The sequence below is a fragment of the Lycium ferocissimum genome, chromosome 9 (genome assembly GCF_029784015.1).
Source record: "Lycium ferocissimum isolate CSIRO_LF1 chromosome 9, AGI_CSIRO_Lferr_CH_V1, whole genome shotgun sequence".
Lineage (NCBI taxonomy): Eukaryota > Viridiplantae > Streptophyta > Magnoliopsida > Solanales > Solanaceae > Lycium > Lycium ferocissimum.
In genome coordinates this window covers 43,738,666-43,758,029 of record NC_081350.1, presented here as the reverse complement: position 1 = coordinate 43,758,029, position 19,364 = coordinate 43,738,666, and the positions used below count along the sequence as shown (strand labels likewise).

At 31.7% G+C, this 19,364-nt stretch overlaps 1 protein-coding gene across 1 annotated transcript; it reads right to left on the bottom strand.

The window, feature by feature from the left end:
* Positions 1 to 221: 221 nt before the first annotated feature.
* LOC132030983 (probable aquaporin NIP5-1) lies at positions 222 to 9,134 on the bottom strand. Its single transcript, XM_059420794.1, has 4 exons — positions 8,160 to 9,134; positions 1,517 to 1,936; positions 1,092 to 1,153; positions 222 to 701 (listed from the first exon to the last, which is right to left on the bottom strand). Exons 1-4 carry the CDS (start codon positions 8,373 to 8,375, stop codon positions 503 to 505), a joined length of 897 nt encoding a protein of 298 aa, XP_059276777.1. The 5' UTR covers positions 8,376 to 9,134; the 3' UTR covers positions 222 to 502.
* Positions 9,135 to 19,364: the final 10,230 nt, after the last annotated feature.

Genomic DNA, 19,364 nt, shown 5'->3' with positions numbered 1-19,364 from the left:
TTTATTATTTTGGCAATTAAGATTATTAATACTGTATGCTGAAATGTAATTGTTGAAGCGTGTGACTATCTTATCTAAAAGTTTAAGTTGTTAGAAGAAAGTATACTTTTATTTACTAAATTATACTCGTAAGGAGGAGGATTAAAGGATTTAAGCAGTTCTGGTGGGATGACTGTTAATAATCAATGGATGCTTGAACATTTTGTGACTAGATAAACAAGTAGCAGCGTAGAAAGCTTCTTATTACCACCACACATAATCTTAAGGTAGCATAGTTCACACACAGCAAATCATCAAAATAAAAGGTCACAGACCACAATCAAACTTCTGCCTCTTCCTTTAAATCATCCACACAAAGCGAATGAGAAGGAAAGAGTGTCAAAATGCAAATGTAAATTGTTTTCGATAGTTAGACTGGAAGTCACATTTTCCGAGTCCTCCACCTTTATTTTCAAACACACAATAGTATTATAAGTTGGAACAACACCATTCCTTCAGCAGCCTAGCGGCGGAAGCTCCTAACCTGGCGTGGCGTCTCCGTAGTGTCGTCTCCACGAAGTTTTACGAGTGTATAAACAGCCGCCCCTGCAAGAGCCCCCAGAGTTGGAGCCACTAGGTATATCCACAATGACTTGTAATTCCCTGCTGCAACTGCTGGCCCCAAAGTTCGTACTGGATTCATGGAAGCACCGCTTGACGGCCTGCTTATTCCAACATGTTCGAAAACACCAAAAGGGGAAAAAAAATAAAATTACTGGATGTGCTTTGACAAACTAAAGTTATAAAGCCTAGCTGCGAATTCCTTTGTCAGTGTAGTAGGCATGAAAAATCATACTTGGAAGGAGGAAATTTGGCTGCCTATTGTTCTTTACGGTTGGTTCTGTGCAACATTATTTGTAAGTGAAGAAAGGGCATCAGAATGAAGCTTCTTCCCTAATGCAGTGGCTGATATGGTAATTCTCGGAGGTTTATTTGGTTGCTAACCCATGGATTAGTACTAGCACTATGATAATTCAGGGAGGAACAGATTAGTAGATACATTTTCCTAAACTATTAAAACTAACTACTTGGGTGTTGAGATATTGACTTACCCGGCCACTAGAATATTGAGCATGACTGTGGCTCCAACTGCTATGCCCGCCAACTCTCCCACCTGTTGAAAGAATTAAATAGTACGTATTTATTGGAAGAAAAGAATACTCCTATAAAAGCAAAAAAATCATGTCATCTTCCAACTATAGTCTTTTCGAGCTATCCGTCACCAAAGAGCTGATAGGTATCTACTTTTTTCATATTAATATTTGTGAATGTCTAAATTGAACTCATAAAAGATCTTTCTGATTTCGACCGTGTAATTATATTGAATCAATAGCAATGATAAACTTACATATATAAGATAAATTATAACACCAAGATCCTTTTCGCTCTATCCTCTGCAATAAACTTGACTAATAGTCTAATATATAAAAAAGAAAACTATGGTTAATCAGAAATAGATCAAGAAGAATGTACATACCGCGCGGGTGTCGGTTGCAACAGCAGTGACAACAAAAAGGAGATTGAATGTGATGAGGAATTCAAGAGCAAAAGCCTGGCCAGTGTTTACGGAAGGAACAGTAACGCCACCGGACATGAAAGGATGAAAAACACCTTTGAGTGCAAAAGAAGCACAAACGGATGCCGAAACCTGCGCTGCAACATAGGCAGGCACTTGAACCCAAGGAAAGTGACGAAGTGCTGCAAATGCGATGGTGAGTGATGGATTAAGATGAGCTCCAGAAATATGGCCCGTCGACAGAATCACGATCATAACAGCCAGCCCTGCGCAAGCTGCATTCCCGATTAGAGATTCTACTCCGTTGTACTTTTGGTTCACAATTGGCCCGGCCGTTGCAGCAAATATAAGGATAAATGTCCCCACGAATTCTGCTCCTAACTGCATGTATCCACCACACAAGCGTACGTTTTTATTCTTTAGGGTATGATAATAGTAGTTCTTTACATGCAAAATACTAGTAACAACAGAGTAGTTCTCTGTCAGAACTTGCAAGTTGAACTACTAAAACGGCGATTAGCATCACTTTCTAATCTATTGGCACCACAATAACTTGCTATATTTTAGAATCCAGATTGAAATTTCCATTTTCTTGAGAAGAATCTTGCATGTTGTCTATGTTGGAATTTATTTAGAAGTGATTCAATTTTTATTTTTTTTTCAAAAACACAATATATTGTGAAAAGGTGTTACCCATTCTTTAAAGCTAAAAGGGTCAAAAATGCCCCTCTACTTTGGGAAAAGGGCTGAAAATATCTTCTGTTATAAATTTGGGTCACAAATACCTCTCCCGTAATTGAAGTTTTTAAATATACCCCTATCTTAATAAAAATTTCCAAATCCCCTAAAATGACCCGATTTTATTTTTAAACCCGCTTCATTTAAACCCTCAAAATGAATTTTTTATTTAGTTGAGTGGGGTTTAAATGGTGCGGGTTTAAAAATGAATTCGGGTTATGTTGGGGATTTCCGTTAAGACAAGGGTATATTTGAAAACATTAATGATGGGAGAGATATTTTTAACCCAAATTTGTAATGGAGGATATTTTTAGTCCTTTTCCTAAAGTAGAGGGGTATTTTTGACCCTTTCCCCTTCTTTAAATGATACACTTATTCATTGTAAAAAGGTGTCATACAATCTAAAGGGGTATATCCATTCTGGGGTGCGAAAAGGTGTGATCACTTTCTATAAATACCTATCCACTGCAGAAAATCAAAAATATCATATCTAGATCTTTAGGATCTTTATAATTTCATTCTCTTCAAGAGTCCGCTTTATTTCTTATTCTGAGTTTCTACAAAAGCATTCGAGAGATAAGGATTCTCCGGGACTTCTATTTGAGTGCACATTAGAAGATTTCTAAGTGGTTCATTATATCTTGGGAGGAGAACGTCACTTTATTATTAGATTCGGGGTAGCGACAGAAATCTACTCTGAATACAGAGTCATGCATAGTGTGCCTTGATCCGGGTTTTTCAATTTCAACTCTGTCTTATCTTTATTGTTATAGTTGTTATTTGTTTCTTATTTGTTCTTCTTAATGTGATCATCTCTAATATTTTCCAAACACACTATATAAAAAGAAAAGAAAAGGAAAAGAATGGACAAGTGAAAACAATGTTTTAGAAAAATGTGTTGTAAATAAAATTCTAAGTTATGACTTCGCCGGAGAATTAAAGTAAATGGTATGTATTGAACGAAAATAATAACGAGACAAGAATGTTTTGGTCACAATATGACCTCCTTATCATATTGTGAATACAAAGGCAGAGAAAATCCTCCTAAAACATTCTTGTCACTTTACTATTTTCGTTCAATAGTATGTGATGTGTCAATTGTCCTTCATTGATTAAAAGGAGAAAAATTAATGAGTTTATAAGCTTAAACGGGTTCTCCTATGTCCTATGTAATAGATTACACTTTTGGGTTAGGTTTTCCTGTTTGATCCGTAACAATGGTATCAAAGTAGATTGATCAATGCTTGGGACCACGACGCCCGGACCCAAGAGGGGTGCCAGCCTTGACCAACTACCTCGTTGATCCTCAAGCGGGGCGATTATTGTGCGCCTCATTGATTGAAAAGACAAAAATCTCAATGAATTCATGAGATAAATGGGCCCAGACATTCATGTTTGTAATGGTTTAAGTACCCATATGATGTACCTAAACGCCCAATTTGTCTGACATGTAAAACTTGATTATTAGGACAGGTACTCTAATTGGACCAAAAAACAATTCAATGAGAATCTAAAAGGATAGGCAAATAATCTATATATATATATATATATATATATATATATATATAATTGCGACATGTAGGCGACGCGACACTCTAAAAAGCTCAACAATCCTATTTATGTTTTACTACAATTTTTTGCCTTTTTCTCCCTCTTTTTATAATTTTATTATTATTATTATTATTATTATTATTATTATTATTAATTATTATGTATTATGTGATATCCTAAAGCCGAAAAGCCACTCTATTAGTAACCTACTTAATTGCACCTGTTCAGATTCCCTTACGACTACGAGGATAACTTCTGCTTTGTTTGTTTTTGTGGGCAGTGAAAGATGAAACATCAAACCAGAACGAAAAACTCTTATCAATCTTTCCGCCATTTTTGGTCTCAACTTCTTCAAAAGTCTGCCCAAAAAAGAGCAGACATTGTTCAGCAGTAAAAAGACAAATCCTGTAACGCTACGTACCATCCAGTCCGTCCAGGAGAAAGAATGGATTTTGAATGATCGAAATGTAATGCCCAAGAGCCACTTCTTGAGAGCGTGGCAGGTATTTCCGTCAACAAAAGAATTTAGGCTTCGCAGAGAACGCCCTTCTATGTTCACCCTAAGTAGAACTGCATTGATGGTTAGTATCTTCTCTATGTTTTTCCTAAATTTTTCTGTAAACTTTATCAACAATGTTTTTATTATGTAATTAGCATTAAACATTGTCTGTTGATAACTTCTAACACACAAAAACACCATATGCTTGACGAGATTAGCTAGAATTTTGTAAACAATGTGATTATCCCCTTTTGGTTACATACGCATGAATTTCAAGTTTGTTTCTAAATTTAAAAAATTTGCGGGATATTATATTATGTTTTATATTTACGAACTCTGTTGGTATTGATATATTGAAACCATTAGAACTGGGAACATTTAAAATTTAGTACCCTATCCTTCTTTTACCCTAACATGGATCTTTGGTTGAAAGATCAGAATTCCAATACTCACAAAAACAATTATATGAGAATGTGAGGAACTTATTTATTTTGTTAGGAGTATTGTTTTTGAAGGTGAATATTAATAATTATTTTTCTTTTTTAGGTTTTCCCTTCATATTTCATTTATTTTATTTAGGAAGTTCAAATATATGCATATTTTGGTCTTTTCCCGTTTCCTGTCTTTATATATTTCAAGTTATACAAAGTTGCTAAGCGAATGCAGAGGAGAGGGAAAAAGGAAAAAAAGAGGATCATGCATATGTTTGAAAGGATCATCTATCTATAAAAATATATAGAGTTGGTCAAGGCGGAGATACGTAAGGTTGCACCTTTCTTTAGCCATGAAATTTACTTCTTAAACCTCTATAGTGATCGTGACGCGATTGCAATGTCAATACCATATCTCAGTGTATAACATACTTGATAGACTTTGCATGGACAACTGAATTCGCTGCACTGAACTGCTTTTTTCCTCTATGGCTTGGAGTAGCCAACTATCATTGACGTGCTATAAGACTATGATCTTACACTGTACCTGTGCGAAAACCCCTTTTCTATCTTGCTTGCACTTATAATATGGGCATAATGAGTAAAAACTGGATAGGAATAGAAGAAGATTTGTGGACCTAAAATAAACAATTTAAAGCACAATTTTTATGTATCTTAGAGACAATTCTTTTAGGAGTACTTATTTTTCTTTCTGAAAACAGATACTACTAAACGCCATTGTGATTTGTGAATGTGATTGCTATGCTGTTCTTTTCCTTCTTGAATAAAGTGAAATTGGTGCCAGTAGAGTAAACTATATCTAATAAGATATGCTGATCTTTCTATTTTAAGTCAAGTTTTGATCCCCCAAAAGAAAAAGAAGTCAAGATTCAGCTAGCTTAACGTAATGCTTATACTGTGACTAATTGTAATGGCCACAAAGAATAATCAGGAATGTATTGTACTTTTAACTGATAATTCTCACCGCTAATATATATCATGACCTTTGTCTCAAACTAAGCTTCTCAGAGTTTGAACTATAAGAAGCAATTCTTTTAAGCAGGCTGTTAGATTTGGCAATCTTCTTCTTAAATGTTGAACAAATCTGGCTGCTGATCGAAGTAGATTTGCAGAAAGAGTTTTATCTTTTGTTCCTCATGATTACCATGTCTTTATGGTAGAAATTACATGGTAGCAATTAAGTCAGCACCTATTAATTTTTTCAATAGTCAAGGTAACAGTCTTTTTCATGTTGCAGAGTTTAGAGACAATTCTAATTCATATTAAATTAAATAAGGAGAACTCCAAATGTGTAATCGATATCCACCGGTACTGCACAACATGAACATCGACGAGGAGGAGGAGCTTTTGGTGCTCGTAAAAGAGATAAAGATGCATGTCACTCAAATTTGGTACACTTTTTATTCCTTTTTCTTATCAACCATCACTCTTTTTCCTATAAACTTCTTCTTTGTAATCTCAAAAAATTTATCCTGTATCGTTGTGCAGAATGAATTTTTTATGATTTACTCTGTAAGATAAAACAATATTGTTCATCTTTAAACTGAATTTGAAAGTTTTAGAAGACTCACTCAGTTAACTTAATCTGTTAAGTAGTAGTGTCTGGGACGTTTAAATATTTCAAAAGGTAATCTTCATATAAACTTACTACAATAAAACCCCGGTGAAAAATAAAGAAGACATGTAATTTATTGATTAATGTGAATAACTTAACTATTGTTGACTTAAGATCGAAGTATATTTTTTCCTTTTCTTTTTATTATTTTCTTCTCGAATTGACAGGTGCAACTCCCATTAAAAAAAACTCCCATTCTCTGGAGTAGAATCGATCATTTACTATAATAGACATCACAATAATCTATAGTTCTTTTTAGCAATTTTTCTCATATAATACATGTACTTAATATGCCGGTACTAATTAGTTTGAATTCGAGAAACCAAAATTTTTTATACATTTTGCACAAAGAAATCATTTGTTTTGTTTTTTATTTTACAAATTGGATCTTCCTTATTTTCTGTTGTGAAGCAGATTTTGATATGGGTGTCTACTTTTATTTTTGAATGCAGAATGCACCATTCTCAACCAGCTTAGTTTGCATTGTTATGCTTCCTATATTTGGAATACCCACATTATATTTCAATTAGAAAGATTAGAAAAATTACTTCTTTGAATTTTTCATGGATGCAAACAAGAAATTAATGTCCCTTAATTCGATAGCCACGCAACACCATAAACTGCATTGTAAGGCTGCTTGACCAAAATTTCAAGAAATAAAGAAAAAAAATGTACTCCTAAATAGAGAGAAAAGGTAGAAAAACTAAAATTAATTTGATTTAGTTGATTAGGTAGATGGATCCGGTTATGTTTATATAAATTATATATACTACATCAATTCTTCTTAAGTTCATTCCCTCCTTTACATATTTGTACAGAACGTTGGACTCAAAAAACAAAAAAGTTTTAGCTTCACCTGTATTTTATTAATGCGATAATCAAAGTTAGTAGACACACTACTATGTTTTAGTTTAATCCATTTTAATTTGAGGAATAAAAAAGTGTTTCAATTAATTAAGACCTAAAATAATTGTAATACTCAATATATATATATATATTAGGGACTTTTGTAGTCCTCATTTTCAATTTTTTTTTAAACTTTTTAATTAATTACTTTTAGGTCCTAATCTTATTTATTTAAGTCAAATTTATTTTTTTTGTTTTTAAGGTCTACTTTTCAAAAGCCATCGAACCTCTTAACTCATTTTTCATGTTCTTTGGTTTTTGTTTGGTCTTCGATATCCGCATTTCGAGCCCAATTAATTCGTATAATTCACAAATTTCCAAAGATTTTTTCCATATCCATGTTCGAACCCTAATCCCTAATTAAGGAGGAAGCTCCGCCGCACAAGTTAAATTATGTATTTGTCTTAAAAGTTCATTAACTATGTTTTATTTATTAGAACTAAATAACTTTAGAAAATTAGGATACATAACTTATAAATGTCATTTTTTGATTTGAAGTAAATAATTTCATCAAAATGGAAGTTCAAATATTAAAGTGGAATGAAAGTTTTGCTTTCATATATTGAAAATATACTTATATGAAATTTAATTATTACTAACGTAATTAAACTTGGGGGATAGGTATATGGTTATTGCTTGTTGTTAATTGTAAACACAAATTATATATTTTTAATTAAAATATATATACTTTTATATGTGAGGTGAGGGAGACATATATATATATATATATATATATTTTTTTTTTGTAGATTTAATGAAGATTTCTTTAACCGCGATGCACCAGTATATAATATATATAAAAAGAAATGATTATCAGCAGAATTGATGTTAAAAATGTAGTACCTTGCGGGTGAGGGAGACATCTGGTGCGGGAAAGTCGGTGAGACACGTATGAGGAGCACCCCATGTTGCAGCATCCAAAGGCAAACACTTGCATCGAGGCATTGACTTTCTCTCACTATAAGACCCCATTGAGTCCACTCTCACCGACGACGAAAATAGCGGCGTTGGTGTCCCTGGCGTACCTGGTGCTGGACTTCCACTTTCTAATTCCGCCATCGATCGATCGATCTCAATTCTTTTCTTTCTTTTTTTTTGTTTTTGTTTTTTTGTTTTTTTTTTTTTCAAAGAAAAAACGAGCTAGGTTTCTTTAAACGGAGAAGTATTACATGATTTTTTGTCTTTTTTTAAATGTTTGGCTACACGATATTCAGTGTAACAGCCAGATCGATATATTGATCCTCAGGATAATCAGAATCTGCCAGGAGACATGACAAATGAAAAAGAAAAAAAAAATCTTTTTTTTTTTTTTTGGGTGGGAAGGAGAAGATTGGAGAAATTAATGAAGTTACATGCTGCAGAGGTTTTTTATAATTGTGCGACTAAGGAATTACACAAGAAGTGAAGCTATCCAGCTTAACTATGTACTAATTAAGAAGATGGCAATATATACAGGATCTGAAGTAAAGTACATAACAAAAACCAGCAAGAGCAAGAAGTAGAATAACTAACTCAGACTGCCAATTAAGGAATAAATTGAAGTGGAGATCCGTTGGAGAGCTTCCGAGAAAGAAAAAAAAAGGATGAAGAAGAAACAGAATTGATTTTAAGTAAGAAGGGACTGACTATGTTTTGGGCATTGCATATGTAATCCACCACATATTATATACACATATTGCTTAGCTTAAGAATAATTAAAAGTAAAAGGAGGCCGACAATCCAGACAGAGAGAGAGAGAGAGAGAAAGTCAATGCCCAGAATGCTAAACTGACAGGGTGCTGTGACAATAGAAATACGTTCTCCAAATACCACTGGTAGAATAATGGCTAGATGAGATGGTTTACTCTCATAATTCATTCGCCTGTCACGCACTCCAAGTTCAATTTTCCGTATTTTAGTAATTCCACCTTCTGCCAATAATGCATTAAACAATTTGGAAACTAAACGGAAAGGGAGGTTGAACCCACCAGTAGAGAGAGAAAGAACTTGGAGCTATTATATTGCTTCTACTATTATTGCTGACAAAAAAAAAAAAAAAATGTGCGAACCTTCAATGCACCAAATCGTCTCATTTCACACTTAATTATAATTTCAACCTCATTATTCTAATTGTGTTTGGCAAAATTGTTCCATGCTATAATTTTTTATATTTGAAAATAATCTATTTTCTTATCTTTTATTTTAGTCTTGATGAATTTTTTTAGTCATGCAAATGTTATGACTGTTTTAAAAACACAAATTTTTAAAGTCTTATAACTACATAACGTTATGCATGAAATGTTTAGGATCATAAGTCGCACTACTCTTGCTATCTTCTTTAAACTTCATCTTATATCAAACTACGTCATATCAAGAGGGATTACAGGATAAGTCATTCAGGGTCCAAAAGCTCTTGTCAAATTTGAACTTCTTTTCAATTTTAATTATAAGTTAGTAAAATCTAATTTGTCTCTCGCAAAAAGAAATTCGGTAGTGGAGATCATCTCATGTCATCTATACTGGAGTAGTTAATGTATCTTCAAATTGTACAAATTTCGAGCATGGCTCAAGTTGTTAGATTACGTAGGATATTGGGGAAAGATCGGAAACGTACTGGAGTTAGAGCCCGTTTGGATTGGGCTTTTAAGTTGGGCTTAAAGTTTGTTTTCGGCTTTTTGAGTGTTTGGGCCATTTAAATTTTTAAAGTTCATTTTGTGCATAAAATAAGTTCTCAAAAAATAATTGACCCATTTAACTTAGTTTATCTAAAAGCGAATATAGTTTAAAACAAATTATAAGCCAAAAAAATAAGTTGGACTACCTCAACTTATTTTTTTTGACATATAAAACAAATTTTTAAGTATAAGCCAATCCAAAACCTCTTATTTAATCAATCCCAATAATTAACCAAGTATTAAATAAATAAGTTTTTCTCCTAATAACTTTAAAAATAATCGGGAATTGTTTAATTAACAATCAATCTATAAGGGCCTGTTTGGAAAGCCACCCAGGTAATTGGAATTGGGTGTAATTACACAAATTGATTCGTTTGTTTGACAAGTAATTACATGGATTAGGTGATTAGGATTGGGTGTAATTACACTCTCCAATTCTCAAGGGGTGGCTGAGAATTGGGTGTAATTACAAGGTTACTTTTTAGTTTGTTTATTCTTTTACTTTAATTTCTTTTATTTTTAATTTATTTTTTATTTCTATTATTTTAATTTTTTTGATTTTTAATATTTTTTATTTCTATTATTTAAATTTCTTTTTTATTTTTACTTTTTAATTATTTTTATTTTTTAAAATGTATTTTTCTTTATTATTATTTATTTTTCGTTTTCTTTCTTCTCATTTCCAACCTTTACTTCTCGTGGTTCCATGTAATTGCTCGTATTTTTTTAATTTTTTAATTTTATTCATTTAGCATAACCGTGTTATTATTCTAATATTTGAAACTATACCTCTTAATATTAGAAAGAATGAGTCATTAACAAACTTGACATATAACGAGTGACGTTATTAAAGTAGAATTTTATTGTGAATGAGGTTATAAACTTATATTTTTCCTTTCTTTTGAATTATTTACTTAAGTTACGTTGGAACTTACTTGTGTAATGTTGAAATTTGACATAAGAGTATTATGTTGGACTTTTTATTTTGGATTTTGAATTTAGGTTATATTTCCAATTTTAAGTTATTTGCTATCACATTACATGTTGTTTATTTTTCACTTACATTTGATGGATTTTTTGTGTCAAACATTTGAATAATGTTATGGCATTATATTTATTAATATTATTTTTTTTGTCAAAACATCCAATCCATGACGTTCTCACAAAAAAAGTCTTCTTTTAAGTTTTATAATTAATTAAAATTAAATATTAATTTGAAAAATATATATCAATTATTTTTTACAATATTAATTACAAATATATGATTATTAATTAATATATTTTCAAGAAACAATGTGTTATTAAATAACTAATTTGATATCATTTATAAAGGCAATATTTTTTAAATATTAATTTTAAATTTTTTATAATTAAATTTTATTTTTAAATTAAAGTAATATGTAATTACTCTTGTGCAACCAAACAGTACGCTTGTAATTACACTGTAATTACGTTATGACAAATAAACAGGTCATTGTAATTACACTATTGTGTAATTACTAGGCTGTGTAATTACTAACCTAGTAATTACACCAATTCCAATTACCAGGTGGCTTTCCAAACAAACCCTAATTGATAGTAAAAAATAATGTTCTTGAGTAGAAAGTAGAAATGATAAGCTATTTTTTGGAATGAATAAGCCAATCCAGAGACCTACCAGATAGTTTTACAAAGATATCACTAAATTCAAGAAAGATGGATAGTGAATCTCTACGAGTCCTGAAAATTTCTACAAATTGATTCTGCAAATGTGTTTCCAAGATAATACTTTTAAAAAAATAATTATACAAAAAAAAAATTTTCAAAATAAGTTGATTTTAAAAGGTGTGTAGTGTAACTCAAGAAAGTTTTATTTCAACTAGACAGTGATTCCACCATTATTAAATAATTAAAAAACAAAAGTAAAGCATAGAAATAGTTTAGAGGCCTGACCACCAATGATATTATTACAGCAGAGGCTGAAAACGGAGAAAACAAAATCAGCAGTATGACTCCAAATCAAAAAATTGACGATTGTCCATCATACCCCTCTTATCAAACCAAGAGAGAATACCTAACAAATTAGTGGAACATCTTGTACACATCAAAAACAAAAACAAAACAAAAAACAAAAAATTACCCGATTTAAGTTGGGCCTCTACAACCCAATGTCTATTACGGGTCGTTTGGTTTGTGGACTAAGTTATCACAGGATTATTGTTGTGGATTATAATACTTAGACTAATTTATCCCAGGTGAAGATTCCCATGGCTAACAAATTCGTGGACCATGCTGTAGACATAAAAAAGATTACCCGATTTAAGTTTGTCCTCTACAAGACAAAACCCATGTCTATTAGGATTTCTTGAAGGCTAATCTACCTTAAACCCTAACTCACGCTTACCTCACGGGGCACATATTCCCTTGCAAAGGCATCTCAAATATCTCATAAATTCTTAGTATTCACAAAGAGATCTAGACATTAAATATTGTTTTCCCTAGAGCCGAAGTGATCAAGAGGCCGACGTTCTTAGAAATTAAATACATCACAAAGAGGCCTAAATCATCCTACGTTCGAGAAATACGCTACAAATGGCTTTTGAATTACAGAGAAAATTTAGAAGAGAAGCACACAAAATCTTGATAAATAAAATCATTTCTTTTTATTTATTTTGTGATTGCAATTTATTTTTCATACTTAAGAAAATTTATTGCAAACACATGTAAGGCATAAAAAGCTCCAAAAAATGAAACTAAGTGGGAGTTTGGAGAAAAAAGTATACAAAAACATACGTAGTGAAATCTAATTGCACTAGATTTTGTCTTTGCTATTTGTAAACAAAATATGCTCCTACCTTGGGAGTGAGATGTTTGAGAAGTATCGTAAGAACAAGTTATCTTAAAAGGACAAAATCTTTGACAAAATACTTAAATATATGTCTTCAAAAAAGGATATTATGGTGTTAATAAGACGGATAACTAGTGTAAATGATAATAAATCATTAGCGATAATCGAAAGACAAGAGAACTACAAGAATAATACAACGTAAATCGAAAGACAAAGACTATCTAAGAAACAAACGTGAGTTACTCATTTCTTTATGAAATTTGAATTTATAGATGCAAAAAGAGAGACAAAGTGGCTGGAAAAGTTATTATAAAGTTGTGGTAACAACGGAAGCCAATTGTTCTTTCACCTTTCCCAGTAGCAACTATGTCCTAAGGCCGAAATCGTCCATGGCCATATTGCTTGAATCATACCTACGATAACTGGCATCCATGCATCTCCTTATCACAAGTTGTTAATGTCGTGTCTAAACGCTATGCCCCATCTTAACCGAATGTCTCTCGAAGTATGATATCTTCATTTTTAATCTTATCTCTCCAAATTACAATCCATAGGTAATGGGAACCTTGCCTCTACTATTTCTCTACAACAATACTAAAGCTTAAAAGGTAACAACAAGTTGTTTATTTTCAAGTTGAAAATGATATTTGAAAATTAGAGTTATTGTGTACAAACATATTCAAATTGAAGAAACGATAGTTTGGATTTTTGAACTAAGTTATTTTGGAGCGAAATTGTAAGTCCAAGATTTTTGGACTTGCTCTAAAAGTTCCACAATTATATAAACACTAAAATTATAACAATTCAATGCCCAAACATTTCTTCGACATAATATTCCCAAAAAAAATAAGTGAAAATTATCCATGGCGAAACGGACACTAAACAACCATATCCAGTAGTAAGCTTTTCCCTAATTTCATACCACACCACCCCCACCCACGCAAACATTCCCCTCTCCCCCTGAAAAGAGGGAAAACAAAAAATTTACGAGTCATTAATCAGAAATCTGAATTTTGGGAGACAATAGTGCAAAACGGGTTTATACGCCAATCATAGCACAAACCAAACAAAAAATCAAATACTGCATTGTTCAACCAACTAACAGGTAAATAAATAAAGAAAATCAAAAGTGCAAAATGGAAGACATAATTAACCAAAATGGAAACTTAAAAGAACAAACCTGATGAATTGGAGGGTACATGGAATTAGTACAAACAGGACATTCAAGAAGCTCATGTACACTTGTTGCTGGATTAATCGCAATGCCACTGTTTTTATTTTTGTTGTTTTGGGGTGTTTTTGAAGAAGATAACTGAGATTTTACAATATGTTGGGTGATCTCATGTATACCATCTAAAGATGATATGCATTCAATGCAATTTGACTCCATTCATACAAACAAAAAAAATCAAGAATGAAGAAAAAAATTGTGATGTATTTATGGGTGTATAAGGGAAATTATTTATGGGGGTTTATGTAGGAAATGGGGTTTAGAGATGGGAAGTATTCGTTTGATTTGAAAAAATATGAAGAGAGAAGAAGAAGAAGAGATATGGTTTCGGATGAAGGTACTCAATGCTATTTTTTCTTTTCTTTTCTTTTTTTTCCCTTTCTCTCTCTTTTTTTTGGCCAATATATGAGTGCACGTTCTTCTGGGCATTTTTACAGTGATACCTTGTCAATCAGCAGGGGTTAAGCTCCACACTCCATTAATTAAGTATCCTTTAATGTTAGGCCATTACTACTTTACATCATTCTCCCACTAACTCTAATGGCCTGTTGACAGAGAATGTTTTTGTTGTAATTATAAGTTCCAAACGATGGAGATCTGTTTGGTTATATTTTTGCAAATACTTGATTGTTTAATATATTAAAAATGGAATAAAAAAAAAACGTGAAAACAAGTTTTAAAAAAAAACAAAAAACACTTCAATGCGTATTTTAAATATTTACTATTTAAGGATTTCCATAAAGAAATAATTTTACTCCGTGAAAAATTCTTATGACCAAACATGTCTTAAAAATAAATTTTCACTTTTATTTATCTACTTTAGCATATCAAGGAAAGACAAACCTTTTTTTTTAAATCTTAATATTAATTACTCATTTTCAAATCATTTTTCAAATCCATTAAAAACATACACTAATTAATATGGATACAGTGATAAATTATGCATTTCATTTATTATTTCTTAAATAACGTGAAAAGTCTAAAGTGGAAAAGTAAAAGTAAGAACAATACGTTCCACCATGTGCAGTTCCTCGATCGACGCACATGGACTTTTACAAAATAAATAGTTTTTCCTTCAAGTAATTTTAATAACATTCTCTCGTAATAATTTTTTGGGGGCTTCGTCCATATTAGAATTTTTACACGGTGTAACTAACATATATGAGACATTTAAGTATAATAACTACATTTAAAATATATTATAATCGCTAGCTATAATTTGTTATCCAATTACCGCTCGTAGCTATATTGTGTATTCCAATTTCCATCTCTCCCTCTCTCTTCTCCCTCACATTAAAGTTGGATTTGCCGGCAAGCAGCGACGCAACAAGCCACGACGACCAATGGCCCGCCGGAGTTGGTGACCGGTAGGTGAACCCCTCTCTCTGTCTTCTCCCTTACTTCAATCGGCGAGCAATCACGTAACAAGCCACGACGACTGTTGTCCCGCTAGAGTTAGTGACCTGCGGGTGAAACGCCTGTGACAGACCCATAAATTTATATAAACTGGTTTTGTTAAAAATTACGGTAATCAGTTGTATAAATGATACCGATAATAGAACTTGTTAACCACATTCTCTTTTTTTTTTTTTTTTTTTTTTGACGAGAAAAGGACTCACTGCTCTTTTTTTATTCATGGTGTGACCTCCAAATGAAGTCATTATACGCACTTTTTTTCTAAAACAAAGTTGAGAAAAAATTGAAAAAGAAATTACAAGCAAATCATGTAATTTTATTAGGAAATACTTTTGTTTTTTAATTCTTGGTTTTAAAGTTAAGATACAACAATCAATTCGGAAAAGATTAATATATAAAAGTATTTCCTATATTATTAGGAAATAGAATTTTATCGTTATCAAAATGAAAATTAATGATGGGGTTATTATGATCTTATAGATATGCTACATATTATCGGTAAAAAAGTATAGGTGGTAGTTTTATTTTAATTGATAAAACGAGATTAGGAAGAAAAAAAATTACTTCCAGCTTTTATATTAGTTAAAGGAATTTTAAAAGAAAATAAACAAGAAAAGGTTTCTTTAAAAATAATATTTTTATAAAAAAAATATGTTTAAAAAGAAAAGAAACAATATATTTATTAGGGAAAGGGCAGTTTTGACCCTATTAAGTAACAATATGGGCAATTTTGTTCAATTTCACATAGTTTAAGGGTACTTTTTAACCAAACTATTAATGGCGGGCATTTTCGTCTAGTTTCACATAGTTTGAAGGCATTTTTTACCCTTTACCGTAAGGAAAATAGCGTTATGAATATTCGTTTAGCAAAAGCCAAAAGGGCATACTTATAAGAAAAAACTTATTTCGCTGCGTAGAAGTTTGATCTTGTGTGCTTAGGAACTTTGAACCCTCTTATTCGCTGCGCCAGAACGTTTGCTTGTCTAAAGTGGGTTCAGTCCTCTATTACTATTAATTTTTCTAATTTTATGATGACATTTACAAGTAAAAATATTTAATTTTTTCTAATGATGTGAATTTAACTTAACCCCCTTCCTATAAGGTGGGTCCGCCCCTCCCTCAAGTTTAGGTAAAGGAAACGTAAACTTATGAATATTTATGGTGTAAATTTCTTAAAAGGTCATTCATGTATTGAGAATTGCCTCATAATATTATTTTTGCTTTCACCCAATTATTACTATTTTTCTTAGAATGTACTAAACACACAGAACCCCCCTTCTCTCCGGTTGACATGTCATGTCTCATAAAATTTTATTTTTTTAATAAAAAAACAAATTTATTTAACTCATTCAATCCATTTAATTCAATCCAAACTCATTTTACCCAACCAACCATATCTTAATCTATTTAACCCATCAAACAACTGCTTTACTTTACTCACTCTTCATACTTCATAAGGAGAGAATACTCAGTCATGCATATTTTATCATTTTTATATCCAAATCACTGAACTAACCCCTACTCTTGTGTTCAAGGGTGTTCAAACTCTATATAAATACATAAAAAATATAAAAATACCTTGTATATACAGTATAATTTTTCTTGAGAGTGTTCGAGTGAACACCCTCACTGGGCCCTAGATCCGCCCCTGCATATAATGTGCTCAAAAAGAATTCTGAGGCATCATCAATTCAACCTCCATATCAGTCAAAAGAACAAGCTTCAATAACTAAAATATTGGAGCCATTAACTTCAGCGAAAAAGGAGAGAAAATACTATCATCCTACTTAATTTGGAGAGAAAATATTTTCCTTCTGATTAAGTTTGGTATGATGAGCCATTAACTTCAGTAAATAATATCAGATATAAAAACATTGAAATATGAAAACTCATTAAAAGTTACGTAGTTGTTTGATGAGTTAAATGAGTTAAAATATTGATTGATTGGGTAAAATGGGTTTAGGTTGAGTTAAATGGATTGAGTGAGTTAAATAAGTTTATTATTGTTTGACGAGGGGATGAAGCAAAAGGGAGGGAAATGATTAAAAGGAAGATTATGGAAGGAAAATAGAGGAAGAATGATTGCACAAGGGCCTAAGGAGAGATGTGACTTGTGAGTGGGTGGTTGACCATCTAGTGGAAACTAGTGGTTGTAATTAAAAGGAAAATAATAGAGGAAAGCAACAAAGTAAAAGAAAAAGCTACTACTCTCTCATTTTTAAATTATTTGTCATGATTTTTAATAATAATTGTCTTAAATTATTTATTATTTTAAAAATTTAAGGTAAAATTAATTAATTTTTTTTTACTCCTAATAGAATTTTGTCATAAATAGAGATGAAACATAAATATGGTCAACATTTAGTGGAGAGATTATAACTTAGATATAAATAAAGGTAAAAGTAGTCAAATACCCCTCATAATTAATATTTCTTAAGGGCGTGTAAAATAAAAAAGCAATAAATTATTTGAGATGGAGGGAGTACTTAGTTACGTACTACTACTATTTTGTAATTAATGTTAACCAAAATATTTTAGGGAAGGTGGAGATTGTCGAAGTTTAAAATTTCAAAGAAGGACGTAACATGCTGCGAAATTTAGTTGAAAGGAAAAACTGGCGACTAGTTAAAAGCTTAAAAGGTTTTGTTTTGCATTCTGCTCTTAATTCATTTTATCTCATTTCCCGCAAAATGTGGTTTGGGCAGCAGATAGAAACATTATCAGTTTTCATTTCAATCATCAATCATCATACGGGACAAAACCTAGTGGGAGCTATTGTTCAATGTGTTGACAACAATGAAAGGCTGACACTCTGAAATTGATACTCTTACTTTTCCAATTTGTTTCATCCATTATTAATGGTATATACTCGTGAATGGCGAATCAACGGTTACTTGTATTGTACCTCTCCAACGTCCCTTTTCTCAATCCAGAATATTCAAACACACGTAAAGTCTTACAGCTAATTCAAAAGAAAAAGAAAAGCTATCTTCAATGCAATTAAGGGGGATTCGATTCTGCTTAACTTTTAACACGTGGGCAACATTCTGTCCCGCCTGTGATGACAATTTTGCTCGAAAGTAGAACTAATATGTATCTATATTTATATTTACATCTATAACTATATTTATACTAATTATATGTGGGTGTTGATGGATTACGAGGTGGCCATCGTAAATTAAAGGCTTCTTTCTAAATTTCAAATTCTTAATTTGCTTATGTGGATATTTAAAGAGTGAAAAACAAGGTCCAAGATTAGAAATACAAAAAGAGAAGGAGACCCATATCTTTGGTCTTAAATTACGAAAGTATCTTAATATTTTGCTTCGAATAATGAACCCTAACATAAATAGTCTATTAGGCCTTTCTTTTATGGGAAAGGTTATTTTGGATGATGAGCTTCGTTTACTCTTTTGAGAGTTGGGAATTTATCTTACACTTCCTCTTGAATTACAAGTAATTCATGTATGAGTTCCTATCGCTTATCCCTTTGGATTGTATCTTGTATATATTTTGAATGTTAATTTAATTAGTTCCTAAATTTTTTTCATGTCTTTATAGTTAATTGATTAAGTCTCAATTCTAGATTAATTATTTCTTACTTCTTATCCTAGATTTAAGATAATTGCTTGCATTTATTTAGGTGTGTGTTTACTCCAACAGTTATCTTAGTCTTCATACCCTTTTATTGCTTTTCATAATTGAGCTTGATGTACATGTGGAATTGAGGAATTCATCTTCAATTTATTTAAATTCCCAAACCCATTTCACATCAATAGTGGATGAGGAAGATATTGGCAGCACAGCAACCTCCAAAAAAAGTCATTGGCCATCCCTTCATTTCCCAAATTATCTCGATCAAGTACTTCGGGTAAGTGTTGAGTAAGTTATTCTTTCTCAAAACTGATTGAGGAAATGTT

What these genes read in the sequence shown, in the direction of transcription:
- LOC132030983 (XM_059420794.1), bottom strand. Translation starts at nt 8,375, where the DNA reads ATGGCGGAATTAGAAAGTGGAAGTCCAGCACCAGGTACGCCAGGGACA. An exon ending in ATGTCTCCCTCACCCGCAAG is followed by an intron (nt 1,937 to 8,159) that starts GTACTACATTTT and finishes GGATACATGCAG; the next exon opens with TTAGGAGCAGAATTCGTGGG. An exon ending in TTGCAACCGACACCCGCGCG is followed by an intron (nt 1,154 to 1,516) that starts GTATGTACATTC and finishes TTCTTTCAACAG; the next exon opens with GTGGGAGAGTTGGCGGGCAT.